Genomic DNA, 27,976 nt, shown 5'->3' with positions numbered 1-27,976 from the left:
CACAGGATTCAAATTTTCTGGCGTAACTTAACATTGCCAGCAATGAACGCGCCAAAAATGCCAGCATCGATGACTTTAAATAAAATCACCATTTAAAGTAACATTTTCCAATAGCACCTACATACTTCTGGAACCTAAGCCCCATTTAAAATACGACTGAGGTGCGCAGGTATCTAGAGCTTTTGAAAATCAAACAGAGGAGCATTTGCAAATTTGACCCAGAGACACTAGATCTGGCTACCATCACCCACAACAGGAAAGCTTTTTTTTTGTGTGTGTGGTTTTTTGTTTTTTGGTTTTTTTTTTTTTTTTTTTTTTTTTAAATCCGTCTCAGCTCTGGTTCCAGAATTTAAATGCAGATATACAAAACATATACTTTAATGCTTCTTAATCAGCAAGAAACTGCAAATACATCTTTTACTACAACTAGATAATATAATTTCAACTAAGGCTATACTGTAGCTTCTGAGTCTTCATCTGAACTCCTGCAGTTACTGCTCTTCCTGAAGCCTTTCCACGTGTAACCCATGAAGGTAGGGCTGATGGGCAGAAAGCTGAAACACCTGTATTTTTTAATAAAGTTCATGCCAAAAGGCAAATCGTATGTTTCCATGCCATCCAGTGACTTGCTTCCTTTACCAACCCCTTTCTTCCATTTCCGTATTCCCCTTTCTTCTGGGCTTCCTAGAAGTCAAAATAAAAGGAGGAAAAAAAGTTATATATACGTGAATATCTTTATGTAAACACACACGCCCCCCTAGCAGAGGTTAAGCAAAGAAAGAAACCCCCAAATCACAGACACCATGCTCAGCAAAGTACCAGAAAGATCTTCTGGACTCCTCAAAGAGGCAGGAAGAGGGGAAAAAAATGTTGAATGGAAATGGCCATTATCTGTTTTATTTTGTTACTGGAAGTTGAGGCAAATTTTTCCTCTCAAATGAAAGGAAGCAGGTTTGGATCTTTAAAATATTTTTACTCTGTCTTCTGTAGACAACTATTCTGGTTTGATTTTTATCAGCTATTTTGTATATTTAATAGGAAGGAGACCTTAACCTGAAAAAGATTCAAAGTGTTCTCAAGAAAACTGAGGCACGCAGGTGTTAAGCAGTCTGCTCTAGGCGTTAAAGTAGTCAACAACAAAAGCAGTAATTTCTCCCTCATGTGCCTCCATAAAATGCTGTGCTATCTTCACTCAGAAAGGCCATTATTATTTCAGATAAAATGCTGACCTGGAATGGTATTATCCAAAATAAATGCAACGCAGCCACCGACAAACATGGCTGTAGTGAGGAGAACGTTTAATACTTGATCAATGCCTGCTATTCCTAGAACAGAAAGAAAAAGTATTTAGAATTTTTACTGCACGTATATACACACATCCTACTGATTTACAATGCAGGTCAGCCAGGAAAACCTGCTACTGAGTTCACCGAGGAATCTGCTCAAATAGGACTCTTGAAACCACATGGGAAGAGATGCAGAAGAATCCTCACCTAGTGTAGTTGACCATGGGTACTGCTTCTTTTCCAAAACCTAACTACATGAACTTTCAGTTGCTTATAAAAATGTCGTGAAATGCCACTTTAGTTTCAACTGCAGATGCAGCTGCTTAACTCTAAACTAAATAGAAAAACTACAAAACTGGAAAAGGAGAAGCGTTCATAATGTAAAATCACATGGATTGAAGTAATTCCTTTTATAAACCTTTACTTTTTAAAAAGGACAAGACTTCACAGGACCTGTTCACAGAAGAACACCGTATTTGTATTTCATTGCCTAACCCTGCTTGAATGATCTACTTTCCTGAACTACTTCAAGTAGGTTAGATATGCAATTATCTTTGGTTCTGAAGTGATGGCTATAAAAAGTTAGTTAATATTTCCTTCAAAAAAAACCCCATCAACAACCAAAATTAAAACCAAACAAATTAAGTGTTCCTTTGGTGACATGCACTGCCACGATGACTATTGAGAAGGCAGTATTAAAATAGAAAACCTTCTCCTTGAAGTCACCAAAACCGTAATTTGGCTAAAAGTCTGAAACTGAGTTCATTAAAATTCAGATTTAGAACACATCTACAGTGACAAATCTCAAAACCCCAACAAATTCCTAGCTTCCAAGCTCTACCTTGGTATTTCTCCCTATTCTTTTAACATCATTTACAACTGAGATTCACCCTTTCAGTCTTTTGCCCGTCCAGTCTTCCTGCCAGTCACCTGCTTCCATTGATCTATAATTGTACCCAGAGAAAGCAGGACAACTTCAGATGTACCCCACCAAAACATCCAATCCAGGTCTCAATACCTCAATTAACTCCCCTCTGAACACACCTGTCTTCTAATCCATAGCTTCTGCTGTTTCCATAATACTTTTTTTCTCTTATTTACCCTTTATATTACTAGGTATTTACATGTACTTTGCATATGAGTACAAGGTAAAAGTACACTTCAAGTAAATGATCAAAAATACCTGTGACCAGTGGATTTTGTTTGAGATAGCTTGGAAGGACAAGTCCGAAGAAAATGGAAAATCCCAGTACAAACAGGTTGCGAGAGGAATTTAGATCTATGAACTGGAGGTTAGACAGACCCACGGCTGTAATCATCCCTAAATAAAAACAAAACAAGTCTCAGCTTTTATATAGTCTTTTTCTTCACAAAAAAATTAGGGGCACACATATAAACACAGCACTAGAATAAAAAGATACAGCCACACAGCACACAAAGAGGAGCAAAAAAACCTCCCATACGTTACCAAAGAGAGTGCAGAAGAGGGCACCAAGCACGGGGTCAGGCAGCGATGCAAAGAGAGCACTGAACTTGCCAACCATCCCAAGCAAGAGCATGAAGGCTGCCCCGTACTGAATAACCCTGCGACTTCCAACCTGCAGGAGAACAAAAAGGAAAGAAGAAATCCACACTTAGTCCAACTTCATGCCTTGCTTTTTTTTTTTTTTTTATTATTGCCTTTTCCATTTAAAACTTCTTTTCCAGTTTCCATGCATGTTTTTCGTGGTGTTAAAACAGGCTGCAGATCCTTTACAAATGTTTTGGAGGGCTCAGCCGTACATGGCTGCCCTCCAATTCTAACATAGCTTCGTTTGATTTTGTTTTCATTAAGTCATCTCTAAAACCATCTGTAACTGCTATAGCCACAATAGCCATGAGGTGTGGTGCAGCGCCATCTACAATAAAGAAAACAGACAGAAAATAACTAGGAGAGATTTCAGAGATCAATTGTAATGCAAAAAAAAAAAAAAAAAAAAAATCCATGCGCTGTTGCCCTTTTACACAAGAACGTATGTACCAGTTCACCTGATACGCACCTACCACAACTTACCACACAGCTCACTTGAAGGAGACGCAGCCTTGCTAGCCAGAGATTATCAACTGATTTTTTTATCATCCCTCTCTGAGATCACAACTGAATTCACTTCACATGCAAACCATGGCTGTGCTAACACTGTGAAACCAAGTGCCTACGCTTCCTTCCCATTTTTATTTTGAGCATTCAAATTTTGGGCAGTATCGCTCTGGCACTATATGTTGTAGCGGCAGCTGATAAACCTGAATGGTTGACATTGTAATAGTGTTATACTTGCGTAAGAGGTGCACCAGGGCCAAAAAAATACCCTGTTACACTGGTAAGGCGGATTCTAGCAAAGCCCTTCGTAGGTCTCCCGTTACAGAGTAATAAGCTTCAAGAAGGAGATATTAATTTGTTAATCATGTGTGACGGCGCTAAGTGAGTGAAATGAGGAAAAAAAAAAGTTACAGTAGGGATGTTTACGATAAAAGTACTTCTTTTGTCTTAATTCTTTACTGCTTAAGTGTCAGGTGAGATGTGTTTAACCTACAAACAGAAGCTACACCAGTAAGTCGCGACTGTTCCCTAGCATAACAACAGAAGCCAGCTTGCACCTTCCTCTACTTTTTATAAAGATTAATTTCCTCAGGACTACCCATATCTTGCTCTAAAATTATCATCCTGCATGAAAGAGGCAGATTCTTTAAAAAATCTGCGTGATAGCGACATTTATTTATGCAAACACTCAATCACTACAAGGCAAACAAATTAGGCTCCTTTTGAAAGCTACTGAAAGCATCCTGGTCAGCATTTAGCTCAAACTACATATTTACTCCAGGCACTCGTACAGACACTTTATGTGATGATTGTGAAGAGCATGGTAAGGCACCTAGTACCTTAACTGGAGTGTCCATTTCATCATCAACATTATGGCATAAGCCGCCTACACTTTTGCCCCAACTGATCAGATTTCATTGATTCGTCTCTCATCAAATAAAATTTGCTCATAGGCTAATTCCAAGAGTTTGCAGTATTTATATCCAGTTGAAGCCTCCAATTTAAATTCCAAGCGTAATCGTTTACTGCTTTCAAGGGAGGTAAATGCCTCTGCAAACATTGGACTGGTATCATGGGATCACCGCGACTATGTAGTCTTTACTCATGAGCACCAAAGATTTCCTCTCCCAGATAAACAGCAGAGTGTCTACATGCCAAAAATCTATTTTGATATAAATTGAAGTTGAAAAACTATTAGGTTTTTAGGAATGAGTATGCAGACAAGAAAAAACAAGACAAAAACTGGAGCACAGCCATCCAGCTGGGCCGTTCTGGATAAGGCATATTCACTCTTCCATCATGTGCTCTGAACAAACCTAACTGTAGTTAACTCTGTTCTCTGTAACAGCTGCCACTTTAACATTCATTTTCCACTGTTCCAAAGCAAAACGTACACTCATTTCTGTGGACTGTTAAGAAAATAGTGCTTGTTAATTCATATCAACTCCTATGAAGTAACAACAGAAAGGAAGCAGAACAGAAAACCCCTTTCTTTAAGGATTTTTCTAACGAAGATTTCTTCTAGGAAATTTCCATCAGCAGCTGAATGGAAGACTTCTACAGACAGCAGATGGTGCTATTAGTACATTATATTATATTCCACCCTAAACCTGAAAAGAATCGCCCTTTGTGCAGAAAAAAAAAAAATGGCTGAAGATAAATTCATCATCTATATTTGATTAAGTCACAGGGATGAGTTATTGTAAGCGGAGAGCATGTATTTTCTATCTTGTAAGCATAAAGGAGATTTATAGCTTCCAAGTGAAAAACACAACAAGATGTACATATTTACAACATAAATTACCCTTACCAATTTTGTTGGTATTTCTTAACAAGGTTACATTAACAATATCGGGCAAATCCATCTGCAGTCCAAGGTCTCCCTGTTCAGCAAAGCATTCCAGCACACATCCAGTTCCACAAGTGAACAAAGGAACTCCTCAAGTGCTTATATATTTTGCTGAATTACAACCCAAAATATATGTAATCCCCTAAGCACGCTCAGTGCCTTAAAAACCTATCGTAACAGAAACAGATATTTAGGGTACGTGTACCTTTGAAGTTACCCTGACTACAGTTCCTGTTCTAGCTGTGTCAGCATAATGTCTTAATACACACGTAGATAAAGCCCAAGGACGTCAAGTTGCCTTTCATTGTGTCGTCAAGTGAGACACTAAAGTCAGGCAGCTCTCTAGCGATGCTTTCAGAGCCAACACATCCAAAAGAGTATCAATTTCTATACAGTTTACCATGTTTATGCCTCCACTCAAAACACCCTAAGCCTTCTTGCTTTGCAAAGGGATAGCTTATTTAGCGTCATCTCCTTTATGTAGGTTTTCTAACTGCCCTTTACTCCAAATAAAAATCAGATTTTTGAGGTCCTTATCTAGAACGCATTTCCGTTAGTCAGTGGCTGGTATGGACAAGTTAGGTAAATTTACCTAATTCGGAATGCTGTGTAAAGTTTGCCTGCACAAAGTGCTAAGTAGTATGGTTTCTTGGAAGAGGATCACATTGTGAAACATGAAAATGGTGTAAGCCATCTGCCAGAGGAGACAAAACACTCAAATCACTGAGTAATCGAGGTAAAGTACATACCTTCGTGATGCCCAAGACACCAATGTTAGGGCTGGAAGAAGTGGATCCGTTCCCTGTCCCAAATACTCCATCCAGAACACAGGACAGACCCTCAATAAAAATCCCTCTGTAAACCCCAAACAGAAAAAAAAAGAGGGAAAGAAAAGAAAAAAAAAAGAAGAAAAAAAAAAAGATTAAAACTTGTATTAGCATAGACTTGCATCAGATGGTGCTTTATGACCACATGCTACGTGGGGGTCTGTTACGGCATCTGTCCCACATGAATTACTATAATTCATGTTTCAAGCTCCAAGACACCTGGAAACCAAACTTGAGTTCTGTTTTCTATGTCTTAGGAATCCACATTATTAAACCAAGGAAATTATAGAATAATTCCAAGTCAAACAGAGCTGCTCTTTATTTCTAAAACTGCATTTCAGGTGAGTTTTACAAGCTACCCCAATTCCAGAACCCATTTAGGGTTCTGCCCCTACAGAAACCGAACTATTAACCACCATGGAATCCAGAAGGAAAAGAACTAGGTTTCCAACACTACACTTGCAACAAAATAATTCAACGTGACAGTTGCATTTTGTGTTTCAGATTCTCGGCCCTTCTGTTTGACCTAATTGCAACACTTAATCTCAGAGCACATTCCTGTCTTATCCCAATGAAAAAACCCCAAAAGAATAAAAAAGTAGCTTCAGACATTGAAAAATATTTCTTTTTTTGACATACCTGTTTATTGCATGAATAGGTGGAGGAGGTGCGCAAGACAACCTGGCACAGGCATAGTAATCTCCTATTGATTCAATAATGCTAGCAACAACTGCGCTAAGCATTCCTATTACTCCAGCGGCTGAGATCGTCGGCAGTCCCCACTGAACTGTGAAGAAAAGGAAGCTGAAATTGCTTGTGCCACAGAAACCAAATTTCAGTATCAAAACATACAGCAATTTCATAGAATCACAGAATCATTTAGGTTGGAAAGGACCTTTAAGATCATCAAGTCCAACTGTTAACCCAGCACTGCCACTGAACCACGTCCCTAAGTGCTGCATCCATACGGCTTTTCATCACCTCCAGGGATGGCGACCTCCAGCACCTCCCTGGGCAGCCTGTTCTAATGCTTGACAAGTCCTTTCAGTGAAGAAATTGTTCCTAATAGCCAGTTCTAAACCTCCCCGGGCACAACTTGAGGCCGTTTCCTCTTGTCCTATCACTTGTTACTTGGGAGAAGAGACTGACCCCCACCTGCCTACACCCCCCTTTCAGGGAGCTGTAAGGAGTGAGAAGGTCCTCCCTGAGTCCCCTTTTCTCCAGGCTGAACCCCCCAAGTTCCCCCAGCTGCTCCTCAGAGGACTTGCTCACCAGACCCTTCCCCAGCTCCGCTGCCCATCCCTGGACACACTCCAGCACCTCAACGCCCTTTCCTTGTAGTGAGGGGCCCAAACCTGCACACAGGATTCGAGGTGCAGCCTCGTACAGGGGGACGATCACTGCCCTGGTCCTGCTGGCCACATTATTTATATTCATCTTTAATGGAATCAACAAATTCCCTTCACAGTAAGACAGTCTGGCAAGTTCAAGTAGATGAAAAGAGCAAAGGAAAAACCGCCTAACCAGCTGCTTTGATCATGCTTGGAAAAAACCCAAAAAACCCTAAACCCCACCAAAAACATTCCTCCTGTTCAGAAGGAAGGAATTTGAACTACTGCTTGTGAAAAAACAATTCTGATCACTGAGGCGAGTGCCACTTAATTATTATTGCTCTAAAAACTCAGCCTTTGGTTACAAGTCTAGTCTACCGAAGAGAATGGCCAACAACCAGCTATGATCACTGCACAAACACCTCCCAATTCCAAATTTTTGTAGAAAAGAAAATAAGATTAATTTAAGCCTGTAGAAAAGCTTGGCAGGTTTTCCACAGCAATTGCCTTGATGCTTTTATCTCTTTGAAATAGATGAGCCTCTTGCAACAAAAGGAACTTGAAGTCACACAAACGTGAATGAACAAGGCTTCACAAATAAGAAACGTCTAATCAGGGTGGAGAACTTTTCCTCCTCTTCTTTCCCAAAAGCTATTATACATTTTGCAAGTACTCCTTTAGAAGTGGTTTCTTTTAAAAACTAATCAGAACCAAAGCATATGGAAAACCACAATGAAGCTGCCTCATTACAACGTAGTGGTATTCCTAACAATTTCTATTATTCTATTCTAGTAGAATATTACTCTCTATCATTACCCCATTAATTTCTGAGCAGCACAAGGGTGTTGCAACTCTATCTCATGCCCTAAGAAAAGCCTTCAACAGCTTTAAACTTAGAGGTGGCCAGCAAAAGCACCCAAAATGTCATGTAAAGCGTTTTGTGTTCTCTTGTAAATACTTTTTTGTCCTTTGATAAGCATGGACTGGCACTCTCTGACTTGCCCTTCGGCCCAATTCCAATGCCACTTCTGCAAGTCGGGACATGTTTATGTAGCTGTTTAACACTGTGCTAATTCAAGAATGGGTGTGTTTGGGGCAGGGGAGTGCATCAAGCTGGAGAAAACTCAGGCACTACTCTTCTTTAGAGAAGAGGAACCAATGACTTCGGTAGCTCCACAGGAGTTGTAGTAACCCATCCTTATTTATTGTGTAACATTAACAGTAGCTCACCACAGTATTGGCAAGTGCAGATATATCAACCATTCTCTGAAAATCCACGTTAAACATACGGTCGCACTATGTTATTAGAGGTCAAGAGTTACCCAGATAAACCCTGCAAGTGCCTTCTACAAATTCAAGTTTCAGAAACTCAGGTCTTTCTTGGGTGAGACCTTCAGGTATCAAATCAAAGAGGAAAACAAGAAAAAGAACATCACCCCCGTCAATGGTATCTTTAGATCAGTGCATGCTGAAGTACATCAGAATATAGTACTGTGAGAAAAACAGCAATGCTTCTGAAAACAACACAAATTATATTCACAGGTGTATTATTACAAAACCAGCTCTTAAACCCTGACATACTTACAAGGATAAGGAACCTTGAACCACGGAGCTACCAAAAGCACTCCTCGTCGTGCGTCTGTGCGAGCGTAGAAGCCGTACTTCGAACTGTCAGGGGGAAAGACGTCTGTCACAGTGAAGATGAAGCAAAGCAACCACGACACCAAAATAGCTAAAATAATCTGTGAAAGAGGAGGAAAAAAGACGTTTAAAATAAACTCTCACTGGCAGTATTCATCAACAGCAAACAGTTCCGGCACAGAATACCTATTACACAAATATCTGAGCGTGATCTTAAGTGATGTTTTAAGTCTGAACAAGTAGTAAACCCTGTAATAGATCTGTTAGATGTTTCCCTGCTGCCCCTAACGAAGGTGCTGTTACAAAAGCTTTAGAATTAGAGCAAGCCTCTTCTCTCCCGTAACAAATGGGAAAGTCTCCAAAGAGGCACTTAAACTCGTGAATTCATCTCAGTTTTACCAGAGAAATAAAAAGAGGTCTTTCACACAGGGGAATGGAGCATGGCTTTCCTAAAATTAGAAGATAACGATCTCTCCATCCCTCCTTGGAGGGCTCAGTCTAGGCTTTCACTGCATGCATAAACATACCTTCTTCTCTACCCCCTTCCCCCCCTGCCATGATCTTCATCACTCCAAAAACTCTTCATCAGAGACAGATACCCAAATGGGACCCAGCAAGGCTACAATATGAGACCATTTCATGTGGTAAATGAGCCATTTAGTTAAGTTCATTTCAGCTTTTATCTCACCTTTGTGATCAATTGTATTGTTATGAAAAATCAAAACCAAGGGGGGGAAAAAACCACCCCAACCCCAAAACACAAATAAGAGGTGTTTTTTTCTAACTGAAGAACAAGTTCAGCTACTCACAGGGAACATCTTAAAAAGCTGCAGTCTGTATGCCGTCCATCCTTTCTTGGATTTGTAAATGGGTAAGGGAAATTTGACATTTCTGGCATACTGAGAAAACAACAGTACTAGGAAAATAGTCCTGAGAAAAAAGGAGGAGGAGAAGGAGGAGGAGGAGGAGGAGGGTGGCACAAGAGAGACATGTCATTAGCACCAGCATGTTAAAACCCCCTCTTCACCACAAACCTGCTCAGGCTCTTCAGACACAAAAATACAAACGTACATTTTAAATACAGCACAAGACAAGGCATCATAAGAGAATATATTTTGAATAAATTATTACTCCATGAAAGCTGAAACAACATAATTTGTATTCTAAAGTGCTGCAAAAAATAGCCAGCAGCAAACAGGTAAATGAAACTAGGAAAATTAATCAGACTAAAAGATCTTCAGAGCTAAGCACCCATTAGCAAAGAGCTACACTGCTGCGCTGCTTGTGTCTTTTTGACTCACTCCATCTGTGTGTCTAGGTCTGCTCTACATAAAGCACAAAGGTTGCTGCTAGCAAGTAGGAAGAAACAGGAAAACTGGAGGCCAGTGTACAGTAATCTTTACATTTCAGAATTTGCAGAAAACTCCAAAGCACTTTAAAAATTTCTGTCAAGAGAAGTTCTTCAGTTCTTAAGAATCCCTTTTTTTGGTATGTGCATCTTTCACCAAACAGCACTAAATCAAGCACAATAAAACCTAAGAAAACAAGACTTCATTCAACTGCAGTTCACCAGTAACCCAGTTTACTACAGTTTTTAGATGCCTCAAGTGTTAAGCATCTTCCCCTCTCGTCACAGCTAAGCTCCTCTATATGTTAAAAATTAATTCAATTCTACAGCTAAAATACGTATCCTCTGCAATGAAAAATAAAAAGCCAGGGCAGGTTGCTCAATTCTGAAATTGCCAAAACCCGTTTTGCTATTAAAAAGGCTACACAGAGTCAAGCTGTCTGAAGCAGCAAAGCTTCTCTGAAATTGGAGATTATGTTTTTATCAGCTGACTTTAAAAAAAAAAAAAAAAAAAAAAAAGGTGGATTTTAAGCCTCCCTCCCTTTTCTATCCAAGATCAGTTTCAGGCTGTAAGAAACAGAACAGAGCTTTCTTCTCCCTCAGTCTCCAGGAACAAAGAGCTCTGCACAAGAAGGGTGTCATTTATAGCCTTTACCCCCACCTAGAGTCTAATGATAAAGGCACCTTTTCCTTACATTCAGGGAACGTTCTGGCATCCCTCCCGAAGTCCATTACGGCAAGACAGGCTCCCCTCCCTAACAGCAGCTATCCTGGCATGCTAGCCCTGAAGACAGGTGGCTTTGTATTTTGATTTATTTAGTAAGGAGCTGTAAATAATTCAATAACATTATATTCTGGTAAGTAGTATTACATTGGCTACATGCCAGGGGGGCTTACTGCCATTCTGTAAAATATTACCAAAGCATTAAACACCCAAAGACACAGTTTTGTTCACCAGATCTACAGGCAAAGACCAATTCAGGAATAATTTCCCTTTTAACAGATCACGATGTGTTGTGTTTTATGGATTAAATGGTTTCAGCTTGGCACTGGCAGAACAAGCAAGGTCAGGAAACCGTTTGGGAAACACGAAAATCTTGTCAAATAGCTTCTGCAGCTAATGCAGGATAATAGCTCTTACACAGGTATTATTTTGCTGTGCAATACAGTATTTTTATCTCATCAGAGCAGTCAAGACAGTCTCAAGTGCCACATCTTGTAGAGATCAAGTTACTTTTGAGTAGCTCTAGATGGCTACAGAGTTATTTTCAACAATCTAGTGCACATTTTTGCATGGCAGAAGCCAGAAATACTTATTGACTGGGTAATATTTAAATCCTGTTCCCAAATTGATTTATTTTTTTCCATCTGCAAAATGTCAACTTTAATTACATGTTTCTGTGTCCAATTCACTAAACGTCTGCTTGATTGATTTAATGTTAGTCCCAACTTGCACAGAATTTGTTTTACAGAAAAATAAAACCTTCCTTTGGGTCAGCAGCTTAACATAATAGAATTACAAAAATATTCATGATGCTAAAATCCAAGATAAAAGAGAATTAAACAGCCTTTTTAATCATAAGCTGCAGTTACAGAATACTTTACATGTTCAAAGTACTGTGCAAACAGATTAGTCAGATCAGAATCTGATCTCATCAAGTCATTCCTTCCGCTTCCAGAGCCAGCACCAAGTTGGTCGCTATATACTGAACAGAGCAACTGCTTCAGCCAATTTCCTTCTCCCTAAAATGTGGGTTCCATCTGTATTTGGCTGGTTACCCGCAGCATCTCACAGGAAGCTTTTGCCTCCTCCTCACAACTCATTTTTCTCCATTATTCCCTTTCATACCACTAATCTCAATTCTTTTATTTCTCTGGCACCTATACCTACAGCAGCACAACCATCACGCCCTGACACTCACTCTAAAAGCCTTTCCGTCTACTGAACAGAAATCTGTCTACTTATGCCTCACTGACTGATGGCATTCATGGAAATAACACATGCTCTCTCTCGTACGAATTTCTCTCGGCTGTAGGTAAGCAAGCCAGTTAAGACAGATGAATCACTAGTACCAATGGTATTTGCTCACTATTGCAGAATAAGAAACATACACAACAACATCATAAAAACAGAAACAGAAATTGCTCACTAATCTCTCCAGTGTTTTGCTAAATCATCATTTCTAGAGCACTGAATTAGAACCAGCCAATGGCTCCCGGATCAACCGATGTTTTATAAAATTCTCTCTTCTCCATACCTCACTTTCAGCCACTGTCCTTTCCTGCCTCCTCAAGTTGCTGGCGCCCTTATTCCCAACTGGCCAGCTGACCCGACCCAGACCCGCTCACATTCCTGCACACGGTGTTTCTCCATGCTCAGAGCGCTGCAATGCTACCTTTGGGAGCTAAGCAGACCCTGGCTTTTCCCTGGCACTCCAAAATTCCTGCCCGATGCCTTACCGACCAGGAGCCCCCGGCTTAAGCCAAGAACACCCAGGAGTACTTACAACATAGCGATACCCCAGTGTTTGCCTGCTCTTTCTCCAGCAGCTTGGAAACCGGAGAGGCCGATGAGAGCAACAGTTGGCGTGATGGTCAGAGGTCCAATGTATCGCAACAGGGCGCCAGGAAGGCCAAGCAAACCAATCACCACTTCTATCAAGGAGGACATGATAATTGCACCTTGGATCTGAACACACAAGAACGGGAAAGAGACAGTTCAGTCAAATCTTAGAAGCAAACCCCAAACGTTTCTTTTTCTGCTCTGGATTACAAACTGCAGTTAAAAGAATTCAGTGACACAGAAGAACTCAGCAATTTTTTCGTCATAAAACAGCTCATTAGGTTTAAGTGACTTATTGCTTAAGCATAACACTTATGGTTTTCTCCACAAAACTATTACACAACAGACCAGTGGGCCAGTCTGGTAGTTGTGTGGATAGCACATCACACTGTCAGACAGGAGACCTGGGTTCCAGGCTAACCTTTAAGCTCTCAGATCGAACGGCAAGGGTTGGTGGCGCCACGGAGGTGATGCTCCTAGCTCCTAGGGGCAGAGTGTATGCTGCATTGTTCACAAGTGCTCCTTAGAAGCTGGTATAGAGCAGCGTTGTGGTCTCAGGAGACTGTCAGCCCTCTTGGCTGCAGGGCTCTTGGCAGGATGTAGCTATGGTTTGAACATGGGGAAGAGAGAGGGGTTGTTTTTAATTAAGAAAAAGTTTGCAGCCCAAAGCAACGGGATGGGAGATAAATTCCATGACACACGCCTTAATTTGGACTATGCTATCTACTACTCTCGTGTGATGCCTGGGCACAACCCTCATCCTGGGCTCTGCAGAGCATGACGGAGTTCAGACTACAGTGCTGCGAGTGGAGAAGGAGTTTGATGTATTTCAGCAAGCCTCTTGGGAGAATCAACATCTTATCAGAATAGTCTTCAACCTAAGACACCTAGGAATGAACCAGATTTGCTAACTGCGTGTTTACCTTTCACAGGATAGCCTACTGAACAGAGCAACAGCAGGCAAGTGGCCTGGTAGCAGCTGAACTGCTACCAGCGAGCACAAATCTCAGTGTTACAAGAAGAGTATTCATCTCACTTGCCCATTTTACTGCGCATCTTTTGGAATGTGGTAACTAACTCCTTGTATTTGCTGTCCAGCAATGAACAAGTTGAAAAATGAAGACTTCCATGAAATGAGTAAAGGGAGATATTCAAACGAAAAGCGCCGTGAAAGAAGACATTACGAACTTACAAGACGAGAACACACAGATGGTTAGGTGAGAAACTTAACTGGAATCAAGACAGATCAAACAGCTAAAGGCTACTACTCCTACATTACCTCTCGTATTCTGGGATACCAGATGTGCTCAGTGTGAAGCAGTTCTGTTGTTCCGTTTGTAACTGTTATATCTTACAAAAAAAAACAAAAACAAAAGAACAAAAACACGGGTTTTATTCTGCAGGCACTTTACCATCTTTTAATACAAAATAAACCTCTCCTTAAGCTGTGCCTGACAAAGGAGCCTTGATTTCCACAGAATAAAAGTTCTGCAATGCTACAAATCAAGTAATAACATGCTTACATTCCCCAAGAGCTAACCGCTAATTTTACCCACTGTACCAAAGTGGAAAAACCCCATAACTTTCAGAAAGAAAGGTCAATTAGGGATTCTTTACCCATTCCAGTAAACGGATGAATGGAGACTTACTCAACTGCACACTAGGAATCACACACTCCAACGTTTGTTGTTCACCAATTTAGGTCACTAACTGAGTGATGAATTGATTTGTGGTAACAACCCCATCCGACAACTTTTGAAAGTTAAAAGGTAGCAAGAAGTAGCAAAGGGAGTAGTGGGAAAAAATAGACAGTATTTTCTTTCAACAAGGCGTGGGTTAGGATACTGGCACATTTTGGTGCACATAAATATCCAGCACAACTAGCACTAGTAAAGCACATCACAGTCTGCCTTTACCTCTTGGGCACTGAAACCCATGTGCTACTTCCCAGTAGCTCAATCTGACTCCCCCAGTGAGAAAATGTGAATGCTCAAAACTAAGTTTTCTACAGAAAAAACATCAGGGAAACTAATTAAATGGCTGTAAGTGAATTGAGAGATGTATAAACACATACATAATATAAATGTAAATAATTAAGAAAATCAAAAGGACCCCTGGGAAGAACTTCAGTCAGAAGCAAGCAGCCTGCTTCTCTATACTGCCGTCCTGGACTCCCCACAGCCTTATTACTGAATAACTACACCCCATTAAGAAGAAAACCGCCAGAGCTGTTTCCATTTCAGTTTTCTAACTTAAATTAAAGCAAAATCCCCCTACCCAACCAGTTTTCCTGCACATTTTCACCCTAAATACATTCAAAACCTTTCAGGATGACGACGTTAGCAAAGAAAAAGGTAAAACAAACATCCAAAGCTTGCTCTGCAAAACCTGTCAGGTATGAATTAGGTAAAAACACCGGTCTTGATATGATGCTGAACATCGCTCAGCCTTCCTACTACTCAAATTAAAAGGACCCAACTGGACTCACCATTTCCAAATACCAGAAAGGAACATTTATGGAATCTTTCTGCCTTTCTCTACATTGTTAACAAAATCTAGACTTCTTTTGTCAACATTTTTTACATTAAAAAAAAAAATCCAACCAGAAACGGAATTCCACAAGGGCATTTTTAGGAATCTTTTTCCAAGGCACAAAGTTTTAACACTGTAAAAGGAAGGAATTTTTCACATTCCCTGCTCATTACTTCCAGTTTCCAGATCAAAAGGCTTGGCAGTTGCACTATACGTGATCTGCATCATCTGCTACTTAAACCTGAACAAGAATCAATGACAATTACCTGTATTATTACATTTCCACTTCTCCAAGGAGAGTATTGCTCTAGCAGGTGCTAAGAATGCAAAAGCACTCGCTTGAAACAAGGGTAACCTGGTGGAAAGGAAAAGAAGAGATGCTGACGTTTGTAGGTGTTAACAGTGCTGTGTCAGGACATCAGTTGCAGTTAAATGGTTACTCATCCTCAAAACCATCCTTAATGCTGTGTGTGTGACTGTGTTATTAAAAATGTGAAATATAAGAATTTCTTATTAAAAAGAACAGCCATAGAGATCCCAAGACTTCACAAACCAAAGACCTAACAGAAGACACTACGCACATGAAGTTATTACTACAACATCTTGTAACAGGTAATTACTGGATACCAGCACGCTGGTACCAGACATTGATTTAAAGTTTTGACTCGGCAGCACAAGGATACAGATGTACGTTCTGAAGTACGTCCCAGCCAGACTGCTGAACGTGCAGCTTTCACCGTCCCGCCACATGAAAAAAGCTCTCTGACAGTGCAGTGTGCAGTCTGCATACTCAATACCTTCCCTCTGCATGACGTGAAGTACAGTCATTTATACATTCATCTTTAAGTGTATGTGTAAATAACTATTAGGTTGACAACAGCCGATTAGATGTTCCAGGTGGCTACCAACAATAAATACACATGCTGCAAGAATTTCAAGATGACATTCTTTGCATTGGTGTTTACACTTCCCAAAAGGTTTAAGATCTAAAGGCATCTAGCAGCACCAACTACATATTTATTGAATCAAGCGTAGCTTGCGTAACACCACAAATATCCAGATGTTACTTAGCTACAGAGAAGATGCACTTTGAACTATTCTATAAATACCGTCATTAATGGATTGTAGTAAGATTCTCTTTAATAACAATCTCTAACTGTAACACACTGAACACTTAATTGCTCATGTGGCTCTAATCACTGCACCATGTTTATGGCTGTTTTACAGTCGCAACAAAGTGCCTTGATGCCAGTGCAAACACCAGTAAAGGAAAAAGAACTAACCGTAGCAGATTCAGATAAAGATCAAAAAAGATACAAAGAGGGGGGGGCAGAGGGAGGGGGAAAAAAACACCAAATCAGTGGGGGAAAAAAAATCCAATACATGTTTAACACAAAGAAGATCAAACTAGAAGCATGTTACTAACAGTAGCTGTGAAGTTCACAATCAAGAACAGCTGAACTACCATTGGAGTTTGGGCCATGAGTAATCTGAAAAGCCAACCCACCTATTGCAAACATCGAAAACTGCAAGAGAAAGTTAAATTTCATAAAATACACCAGCCATCTGAGCACACCTGACTGGCACGCAATTCTCTTCTAAGTTTCTTCAAGCAAAAATCAAAGCTTTATCTTTGGTGAAGAAACGGTTGGTATCTACGAGTGAATGATTCACCTTATTTTTCAGGCTTCATTAAGCAACCCGAGCAAGGTGGTGCCCACGGCAAAATCTGCAATACCTGTAACAAGCTGTTACGCCTCTATCCCACCTACACAGTACTCTGTCCCCCACTAATGATTTTGTAAATACACCTTGCAAACACATTCTCCAGTGATGACATCAGTTGTACTGAACTCAGGTTTAGATTGGGAGCTTTGTATCACATAAAATACGCTACATACGTATTGAATAGTAAGATCTTAGCACACCTTGCTTAGCTATCCGCCTAACCTTTGTATGAGACAGTAAACCTGGAATATTTAGCAAAAGGGCCAGTAGGCTCAAAATACTTTTTTTTCCCCCGTCCAAGTAGAAAAAATTAGTATCTTTCACCCAATTTATTACTCAATATCAGCCAACCAAGATCAGTCTCTTTCTGAAGACACAGCTGCAGTTTGGAACATGACTTACAAAATACCTTTCCCACTGCTAAGCCAGGCATTCATTACTAGCTGGGCAAAATATCACCAGTTTATGATTGGACTATAATTTTAATTTCACATCTAAATTGTGAAGTTGCTCAATTCTGGCACCAGCCCTTGTGGCGGCAGAGCTTTTTATGCAGTTAAAGTAATCTGGAAATGTCTTCCCTATCTTAACATGTCACACAGATGTAAGAATGCTTAGCGATGGGCACAGCAACAAACCTAAAATGTTGAGTTATATATTAAAGCTGTATTTGATTGTCTCAGTCATACTAATTACTCTGAATCTTTGCCAAATCTTTTGGCTTATTACATAATCCAATGAATAGCTTGAATTCCTAAAATTAGTATGGGTACCAAACTGACCACAACTCCACCTCACAATTGAGCTAAATCCATCTTTAAGGACCTCTAAACCACGGAATTTGACCTTTTGAAACCGTAGTGGCTTTATTTGCTGAAATACTTTGCAGTTGACAGACCTGCCAATAAATACTTTAAAATATCATTTAGAGAACATCGCTGCTATATCCCGTTCCCACCCTTACATAAAACCAGAATCACATGTTAAATAGTTATAAAACATTCAACTGCAGAAATTTTCTCCTTAAATAAAAGTTCACTTATTTTAAGACCCAAATGCAATTGCCTCTTCAGTATATAAACATATAGTTCACAGTGCAAGTGGAAGCCACTGAAAAGAAAAAAACAACCCAAAACCCCACTAAAAACCAGAAAACCCACAGAGGGTACAGGTGGCGTTGTACAGAAGGAAGAGAACAGCAGCTCTTTGGGAACTGATGTTGTTTAGCCTGGAGAGGAGGAGATTTGGGGGGGAATCTTAGTGCTCTCTGCAGCTCCCTGCAAGGAGATTGTTAGACATGTGGGGTTCGATCTCTTCTCCCAGATAACAAGTGATAGGACAAGAGGAAATAACTTCATATAGATTCAGTATTAGGAAAAATTTCTTCACTGAAAAAAAAAAAAAAGAGTGATCAAGCATTGGAACAGGCTGCCAGGGACGTGGTGGAATCGCCATCCCTGGAGGTGTTCTAAAAATGCATAGATGCGGTGCTTAGGGACATGGTATAGTGATGGACTTGGCAGTGCTGGATTAACAGTTGGGCTTGATCGTAAAGGTCTTCTCCAACCTAAATGATTCTGTGATTCTAAGATTTCAAAATGATGGGACCACGCCAGTTTCTGCAAGAGCCCAGAATCACTCTATATTAAGTAATGAAGAGAAAGAGCCCAAGATTTGTTAAGGAAAAAAAGAAAATGTGACAAACTTCAGTTCTGTGAAGACATACAAATCTCAGGAAGCATAAAAATGAAGCTTTTTCTGATAAATTTGAGGCAGAAGAAAAAAGCTGGCAGAAGTACAGGAAAACAAAGCTCCACTTTGAGTTCATCTCCATCCACAACTCTGCATACGAAACTCGAAGACTTTGAACTTCAGTAAATCCAGGGAGCAGACACTCAAACCTGAACAATAAATACCTTATCTTCCAGTTCCTGCCTAGGTCAACAATCCTTCAGTTCCCTATATAAAGCACAGAGGACTGGGAGGGGAAAAACAACCCCACTAACCATCACTCCCATTAAAAGAGGTTCAAAACACCAAAGGGTACAGCCCTGCTCCTCTGCCTCTGTTCAGACGAGGTACTTGAAAATTTGATTACAGCTAAGGCAAGCTACTCCATGAGCACAAAAAGCCAATCAGGCAGAAAATATGATTATTAACTGCAGGCAGTCTTGACTTAAAGAAAATACATTGGGGGATGAAAATTTTCTCTTTCAACAATTTGCATTATGCTGTTTTGTCATTAGAACAAACTTTTCATACAAAACAGCGAAGCTATTTTATAAGTTAAGACATTAAAAAAAATAAAGGGAAGGTTTTTTCAAAGGAAAAAAAAGACAAGAAAGCCAACTAAAATAGCAACTAAAGGTTACATTGGAAAAGCTGAAATATTTGGAAAATTTTTAGATGAAAAGCTGATCTACAACTGCAAGTCAACTGTCATAGGCTTGCCTTCCGCACCCCACCGAGATAACTTTTCCACCCAAAGATTCTGTTTCTTAGCCGAATCTTTAAAAATGGAGGGGATGTTTGTCCATTTTTCTATTGGAATGCAAGATTTCAGCTCACATTGTTCTTAAATTGAACTAAATGACCCATGAATCATTCAAGTAACCATATGAGGGCATACTCTTAAAATACACACTTTTCTTCTGGTTTTACTTATCACTGTTGGTTTATTCAAGAAGATGCAGAAATAACTCCGCAGGTTTTAGCTATTCCCAGTTCTGACAGGCAGAGTCAACAGAAGTTTAAGTAAACATGTCAAGTATCTCTCTGCAGCATTTAGTATAGAACACACACTTTTAGAAAGGATTTATCTCCATGTTAATAAAACTTAGAGCATCCTGGTCTTACCAACACCAGATTTTTTACAAGTATTTGCTAACACTTGAATTAGCCTCTTGCATCCTCCTAAGCGAGCAGACCAAAGGAGAGGCACAGGCATCCCTGTAAGGCTACACTACGTGTTTCTTCCCAACTCAAGGAAGGATCGTTACCTGCGACTCAAAGCAACTAACAAATTAAAATCAAATAATTTGTTTGTATTGGAAGGTAACAATGATACTCAGTTCAGAGAATAAGAAATTTCCCTGTCATTTTTCCTTAACTTTTTGATTTGGCAAACCCTTTACAGGAACAAGCACACGATCTGCTGTAGGACTAATCGCAACCACCTAAACACTGGCAAGAATACAGCATCATTCCAGAAGCTAATAAAAATATCAAAATTAGTTCCTCTTTACCAAGGCGTATCGATTTTTTCTTTCCCCCAGAATCACTTAACACAGTCTCTGCCCTCAGATTTCCCTCCTCCTCCTTCCCTCTCCCTGCTCCCGCTGTATTTTCTTACCCTTCCAATGCCTTCTCTGATTTCGGATCCACCTTTTTTTGGAAGCAGCTTTCCAAAAGCTTTCCCTAACCATCCTGCGTTTGACCTGCTATCTTGTGTTTCATGTTTATCCTTTTGAAAATAGACGACCTAACTCTTGGATCTCCGACTGCACCCTGGAAATCCCAACTGATGTCTAGTCCTATCACCATCTCAAGAACTTGAAACAAGTCCCGAATCTCACCTGCACCCAAAAGTTGTTTGTAACAATGTAGTGATGCCCACACAGAAGAAAATGGTCCCAATCAACTGGCTGGTAGCCCACTGGTCAAATCCCACACACATGGCATCAGCCAGCAAAAAGGGCACTGCTATAGTTCCACTGAAACATGTTAAGTAGTGCTGTGAAAAGAAAAATAGTCCGTTAATACTGCAGCCAATATTAATGAGCAAATAAACTGATGACTATCTTTTCTTTCGCATTGGATATTTTTGCTTTTGAATCGCTTCCTGGTCCAAAGCATTTCTTTAAATATTTTCCTTCCACGCTGAGCTAGCCTGTTGCTAACGATTGCTATTTCTGCAGAATACACTACGTTATTTAAATAGCCACATGGCTACTGTTCTTGATGAGAAGGTATCTAGGTAACTGTGCTGAAAACCACTTCTGACTCAGAAAAGCAGATAAATAACTCCATTCACTTTCAACCATGTGAAAAACCATTAGCTTACAAATGAACTTTGAGCACATACAAACTAGGATGCAAATAAGCTCTCAAGTACCAGAAACTAGGTACTCGTGAATTCTTTTTCATCCCAATACATTAAGCAAGCAAACAAACAAGAATCACCATATTCAACAGTGCAAGTTAAAAAATACAGTCCCTACAGAACTGCCTGTCGTCCTTGAGGAAAGGCAGAAATAAAAAGGATGCTTTGGAATGTATTTGTTTGGAGATCTCAACATACTTTACAGATATTAACAAATTCTCAGCATTCCTGTGGGACAGATATTATTACCATTTGAGAAAGAAAGGAGATGAAATGAGCTGTTCTGCTTCACACGAGTGGCTGAGCTGGTAGTAGGGTTCAGCTCACTGCTACAGTCCTCCTCATTGCAGGAAGCACACGCTCTCACTCCAAGGAGTAAAGAATTCACCTGCCCTGCTTACTAGTGAGCCTACAGGTCCAGGATGCTGCTACTGAGCTTGCAGAATTGAAATGGCTACAGTAGCAGCTCTAATATTCAACATTTCAGGACTAAACCATTATCTCTCTCCATCTTTCGTTCCAGAGGTGCCAGACGTCACTTTCTGAAGCTCACCACTTCACATTTACTCACTTACTTACTAACAGTAGCTTAGAAGACTAAATATTTAAGTGAATGTCACAAATGCATAAGCCAGCGAACGACGATATAGATCATTATCAAGACAGTAATCTTAGTGTGCAATCAACTTAAGATGAAACTACCTCAACACTTTATTCAAACATTTGAGAGCATGGGAAAAATAAAATTATCACGTACACAAATGCTATAAACTACACAGAAAATACTAAAAAAAGCTTTAAAAGTTACAGAGGAAATTATGGCTGTTTTGAAACATACCTGTAACCCCAAAAATATGCAGAGATACCAAGGAGGAACGTCTTCGATAGTGTAAATCATGTCAGTTCTCTGCGCATCTAAACTTCCACTGCTGTCCAGTGTCTCTGCCAAAGAGCTCTATTTTGACAGGGAGGGTAGAAAGGTGGGAAGGGTAAAAAAGCAGGGGAGGACACAAAGGACAACAGTAGGTTACTGTTATGTACGAATAAACTGAATCTGAACTATCCAGATACTCCAAGGTTGGTGTAATACTCACAGTGGTGATACATTACATTTTCAAACATTTTTAAAGCCTTTTACCTCTGACAGTGAGCTCACCTCCAGCTGTAGCTACTAAATTTTACCAAACACATTCACTTCTATAAGCCATTCCCTGCTCATTTATACTAACACAGCAATTCTTCATTTATTATAACCAACCTGACAGCCAAAAGGTGCCCATAAAATGAAATTATCATGACAGAATTATTAAAAAAAAAAAAAGAAAAAAGGAAGAATTGGAACTACGTAGAAGAGTCAACAATGGCTAGTTTCAAAGCAGAATGGCTAGCCTTGCCTAAGAGGCCAAAATCACACAAGAAAGTTCCTCATGGTAATTGCTTCCCTACTTAATTCTTACTCAATTTCAGTCTTGGTCAACCTTTTTTAGCCACAAGATTTATTATTTTGCTTCCACTCCATGTTCAACCAGTCAAGAAAAATGCTAATCACCATAACGGAATACATCCGCGGCCAATCTGTATCAGCCAAGCAGACTTCCTCCAGAACTACAGGAATTTAAGCAAGACCACATACTGGGCTACCATGTGCCCTAATTCACAGAGAGCTAGCAGACTAACCACACAGACACACACATCAAAATCCCTGCAGATTTTCTATTAAAACAAGACCCAGCTCAGTCATTTCTTCTTTACAACTAAGTGGAGCCGTTCCTTTCAGACACTCTGGTTTTGAAATTCCTGAGAACAAAAATACAATGCTCCAAAGCCCAAATACCAACAACAAAAGCAAGAGGAAGTACTAGATCTTATCAGCTCAACTAACCAAAAAAATACCTTATATAACTACTGTTCTGACCTAATCCACGCTAGAACATAACAAACTCATGTGAAGTAGCCTTACACAAGGACCAGAAACTTTGCCAGACTCGTGACTTTGCCTCAAATGGTCTTTACTTCTTCAAAAATCACTACACACCCACAGATTATGCTTAGATAATCTCCATTTTATTTATCATCTCCAAGGTCAGGGAAGCCAAACAGACCCATGGTATTTCCTTCTTACCTCTGGTATCTGTTGGGAAAAAAAATGCCACTGGGTTAATTCAAATTCAGGGAGTGTAAAGGACCACACTGTTATGGAAAGATTGAGGGTATTACAGTGGAAAAGCGAAATCTAGAAACACTCATTTCAGAAAACTTTTTTCAACCACGTTAAGCGCCCAGCAATCTGTTCACCAGGGTTAGTTTAACTACGATACATATCCTAAGCAGAGAAATAAGGGAAATTGTTGACTGCACAACTCATCTTGCCAATTTGCAGCACCAATGTAATTTTTTCATTGACTGAAAAATGAAAGACCACCCTCCTGACCTGATTCTCTAAAAAAAAAATGACTCATGAAAAAATTCAGGAACTTGAGTTTTAGAGCTTCACCTCATACTGGAGGGGAGAGCACTGCGCAGCAGTAAAGCTGTACACATCTTGTCTCCAACTGGAAATTAGGAAAAATCGGGTACATCCTCTTGTCAATGCAGTTATGCGTAGATCCAAGGAAGGGGACAACGTGGCTGACTCACAAAGACAGGCAGAAGGAGCAAGACCCAACAGCCAGCGCAGTTATGGACAAACAGCAGGACACATATCATCACTAGCGGCTTCTTTAAGAACTTTCTTGGGAAAACAAAGAAAAGATTCACCCAGAGAAGCTCCCAAGATACTTCCTGTTCTTATAAAGCAGTTTTGTTAACCTTCCCCCCGAGACTATACAAACACACACACACAAATATATATATATATATATAAATATATATGTGTTTGATTGCCTCGATTCTGCTCTATTTCACTGCAATATATGCTCCACCTGAGAACTTTGCTCACAGTAACACTGCCTGTTTGTTCAGCATTTTGACTAAGAGGTCATCATATACTTCCAGAGAGGCAGAGGTCATGAAGGAACAGTAAGAATGGTTACGACATCTGCTCATGAGGTGGGAAGAGAGAGGCGTCAGCAGAAATTAACTGTTTGCTCCATGAATTACATCAATGTTGGCTTGCAGCAAGATCAGGAGAACAAACTGTGGATAGTTCCCCACCTGACTCCAGCACGAAGAGATAAAACACCTACCACTGTGCACCGAGCGACCTGCATTACTCCTTCCAAGGATGGACAGGAATGGGATTTTCAACGTTGGTGATGTTTCCAAGCAGGATAACAGGATAACTCGAAAAATCCAGTGAGCGATTTGTGCAGATTGGTGAGCCTGTTTTGGCTGCTGCCTTTAGAAAACCCATCTTTTGGCTGCTTTTCTAATTTTGCCAGATAAATACCCAGTAGGTACCTAACTGTTCCACTTATGGAAAAAAAAAAGAAGTGTTTGGCCCTAGGACTGATGAGGTTGCATCAAGTACATTCCCCAACTTTTCCACCTGGCCTTCTATTCTATTCTATATATCCCCCTTCCTCCTTGGGCAGCAGCAATCAGAAACGATAACCTGTTTCTAACACGAAGACCATGGCATATGCAGCAAGTTTATCAGTCCTTTTCATTTGTGATTACATTTACGCCTATATTTGTCTGCAAAGAACACAGAAGAGCAGCAGGCACCAGGCCTAGGAATAAGTCGACTCGTCCATGGCAGGTAGAAAGCTCTCTCTGGGCACAGATCGACAACCGCTAACCAATTTAAGCTTTCCTTTAGAAAGTGAAGTTTGTAAGTCTTCTAACAAAAGAATTCCAAACTTTAAGGCACAATTGTCATAGCAATGTCTGTCCTACACAGAAAAGTTATAGGATAAAAAAAAATAAAAATCCAGGGTACCCTTAATCCCTTCCAAAAGTCAGACTTACTCTGCTTTGGAAGAGGAAGCTTTCATCTTGATCAGACTTATAGCAGATAATGGCTAAAGGGAACTGACATAAAAGCGACCAAGACTGAACTATGAGGAATGTGAGAACCAGGGTGAGGTCTGGCTATTCTCCTGGTAAGTCACTGGGTAGTCACTGGTCCTTTTGTATCTCGAGCGTGTGCCTGCTGGTTTAACGTACTGACTCTGTGCTGATGCTTGCCAAGTATGCCATAGTGTGCTGTAGGGAACTGCTGGGAACGAACTGCACCTTTCCAAATGAGATACTGATCAGAGATGAATTCTTTTTATTAATTGGCCAAAGGTGGGACACTACAAAAATGCAGAGAAGTACAGAATTAAGTATAAACAGGGGGGAGGGAAATAAGATGGAGATAAAAGTGGAGTAGAAGTGTTTGGGGAAAACAAAGTAGAAAACCAAAAACCAAACCCAACCCAAAATCCCAAGCAGCAAACACCAACTGTGCAAGACAAAGGCTCTGTTATCAAGTACTAGGGGGAAGGACCAGAAGAAAACAGATTAACTGCGAGGAGCAAGGCCTTTAGAAAAATACCTGAAAGAGCAAACAACATGTTCAAATTAATTCTATTAAGCAATAAGCAACATGGTATTGTTTATTTTATAGGGATGCAGCAATACAGTTATTTCTCATCTGGGCTAATAGTTTATTGTTTCAGCTAACAAATATTGGAAGAGAATGTAAAAGCACTGGGCATCCTCCAGCAATTAAGTACATTTCAGTCCTCTTTGTTAAAGGCTTTTTATTCAAGGCCTTTCATTTGCCTTTTTGGTGAAGGATCTCTCAAGAGGAATGGAAAGCCAAGACCAAACACGCTTCACGCACACACTTATTTTAAGTGAAAAGCAGGAGGTTTTGCCCAGATTACCAGGAATACTAGCCTCAAATACTACCTTAATACGCGAGGCTGTTAATCGCTATAGCCCTTCTTTCACCGTTCATTCATTTTAGGCCACAGCAAAGCTTTAACTCAACCAGATTTGGTTGATTAAAAGCTCATGGTCTCTTTAAGATAGATTTATCATCCATTTACAGTTCTGGTCACATGGTTCAAGTGGAAGGGCAAAAAATACATGTTTGGTAAAATCAGGCCACGAAGACATGCTTTAATGTCTACAGATTGCTTATCTTAGTTGCACAATTTCATCCCAACACCGTTTGCTCAAGGTTTTTATCAGATTGTCTCTCTCCACGCTAGCCTGAGCGTGCTCCAAAAGTCAGCCATCACAGACATATGCATGTCAACAGCTGCCAAAATTTGTCCATTAAAATATCAGCATGATCAAGATGGTAGTAGAGATGTATTTGAGACATGCAGGCAGACTACCTGTAAGAGACAGAGTACATGAAGGCACATCGTGGCATTCGTAACATTCTTTTGTAATCTAACACTAAAGACCTGTCAGAATCACCTGTTTAAGCTCTATTATAAATCTGAAATTCAGAAGTGAATTCTGATGTCCGAGTCAGAAAACCTTAACTATACCCTTTGATATCATCCTTGCCCCAACACAAGTTACAACCTCAAAGAAATGAGCATTACGACGCTCTTGCTTGGAACCAAAGGAGTTTTGGTCTTGTTTCCATCAGGACATTTGAAAAATTTGGTCAGGTTGAGGCTCCCTAGAGATAAGCCTTAACTACACTGCCAATTACATACAAACTTTTCAGGAAAAGGTACTGTTTAGACTTACTGTAATCTCCCTTCCTTATTTTAAACAAAAGTTCATGTTCACATCACCATCTCTGCTTGCAAGAATATTATGGAACAGGCTTGGGGAATGATGGAATTGAGAAAAAAGCTGAGAAAATCCCAACCAAACGGGTCTCCTTTGAGGCCTCAGCTGGATTTCCCTGAATAGCCAGGATACAATCATTGTTATCTGAAGGAAGAATGTGCCAGGATTTTTATGAATTACCTGAAATTCACTCATAAAGCTGTCACAATAATAAGTAGCCCCCTACTTGAAAAGAGAACTAGAAAAATTAAGTTTAAGAGGCTGGAGCTCAGAAGAAATTGGGAAAGAAAGTGGAAACAATCTCACTTTTGGAGGTACTCAACACCACCAGTTTACTTGACTAAATGCAGATCAAGTTAAGAACTGAAGAACAGAACAGAATGACCTTATCAGGGAAACCATGCAAGAGGGCAATGGAAATTAAGAAATAAGAAAACAAAAACGCATATTATGCATTTTGGTGCCAGGTCAAAGTGTATTAACTGCCTTCTAACATTTGCTGAGTCATTGCCCATGTTCTGCAACCTAAATGTGTCACCAGAAGAGTCATGAGGACAGAACTCCCCCAAGGCCAACCTGAATCTGCAAGTCAGCATGTCTGATTAAAGAAAATCTCTCAGCCAAGTAAAAGTAGCGTTGACAAATAATAGAACTGAAAAAGTGAGAATGGTTTCTCACCTAGAAGGAAACCACTACATACCTTTTCTGCTATGCCATTTTCTGTAGTATAGATGGCCATCAACTCTGTGTCTTCTGTATCCTGATCACCGCTGGATGTTGCTCCACCGTTTATGACTACCTTAAAATAAAAAGAAAGAAACACATGGTCTTAAAATAAACGTTTTCCCTGCAATCACACCCCATGTCACCCAGTTTTCTCCCTTGGTACTTGACATCTGCCTTTGACATTTTGTCAGAACACATTACAAGCACGGCAAGCAATCATGGCTGTAACAGCATGTCTAGGAATATACAGAAACTTGAAAGACATCACATACAGCTCCTCA

At 40.1% G+C, this 27,976-nt stretch overlaps 1 protein-coding gene across 4 annotated transcripts in view; it reads right to left on the bottom strand.

The window, feature by feature from the left end:
* Nucleotides 1-291: 291 nt before the first annotated feature.
* Nucleotides 292-27,976, bottom strand: part of SLC23A2 (solute carrier family 23 member 2) — a 66,190-nt gene continuing 38,505 nt past the window's right edge. For 3 of the 4 annotated variants that reach the window (XM_037371386.1, XM_037371388.1, XM_037371387.1), the window contains 14 exons: nucleotides 27,670-27,768; nucleotides 22,123-22,239; nucleotides 20,758-20,915; nucleotides 15,721-15,809; nucleotides 14,202-14,272; nucleotides 12,867-13,048; nucleotides 9,821-9,941; nucleotides 8,956-9,112; nucleotides 6,679-6,826; nucleotides 5,962-6,067; nucleotides 2,755-2,884; nucleotides 2,470-2,607; nucleotides 1,230-1,325; nucleotides 355-684 (listed from right to left, as the gene is read on the bottom strand). In XM_037371386.1, coding sequence (XP_037227283.1) covers nucleotides 452-684; nucleotides 1,230-1,325; nucleotides 2,470-2,607; nucleotides 2,755-2,884; nucleotides 5,962-6,067; nucleotides 6,679-6,826; nucleotides 8,956-9,112; nucleotides 9,821-9,941; nucleotides 12,867-13,048; nucleotides 14,202-14,272; nucleotides 15,721-15,809; nucleotides 20,758-20,915; nucleotides 22,123-22,239; nucleotides 27,670-27,768 — 1,845 coding nt within the window. In that variant the 3' untranslated portion in view covers nucleotides 355-451. Of the gene's footprint in view, nucleotides 685-1,229; nucleotides 1,326-2,469; nucleotides 2,608-2,754; nucleotides 2,885-5,961; nucleotides 6,068-6,678; nucleotides 6,827-8,955; nucleotides 9,113-9,820; nucleotides 9,942-12,866; nucleotides 13,049-14,201; nucleotides 14,273-15,720; nucleotides 15,810-20,757; nucleotides 20,916-22,122; nucleotides 22,240-27,669; nucleotides 27,769-27,976 lie in introns of all 4 variants that reach the window. The other variant, XM_037371385.1, reaches the window with a different exon arrangement.

The sequence above is a fragment of the Falco rusticolus genome, chromosome 20 (genome assembly GCF_015220075.1).
Source record: "Falco rusticolus isolate bFalRus1 chromosome 20, bFalRus1.pri, whole genome shotgun sequence".
In the NCBI taxonomy this organism is placed as follows: domain Eukaryota; kingdom Metazoa; phylum Chordata; class Aves; order Falconiformes; family Falconidae; genus Falco; species Falco rusticolus.
Note: the sequence above shows the minus strand (reverse complement) of the source record. Positions and strands in the feature narration are given on the sequence as shown.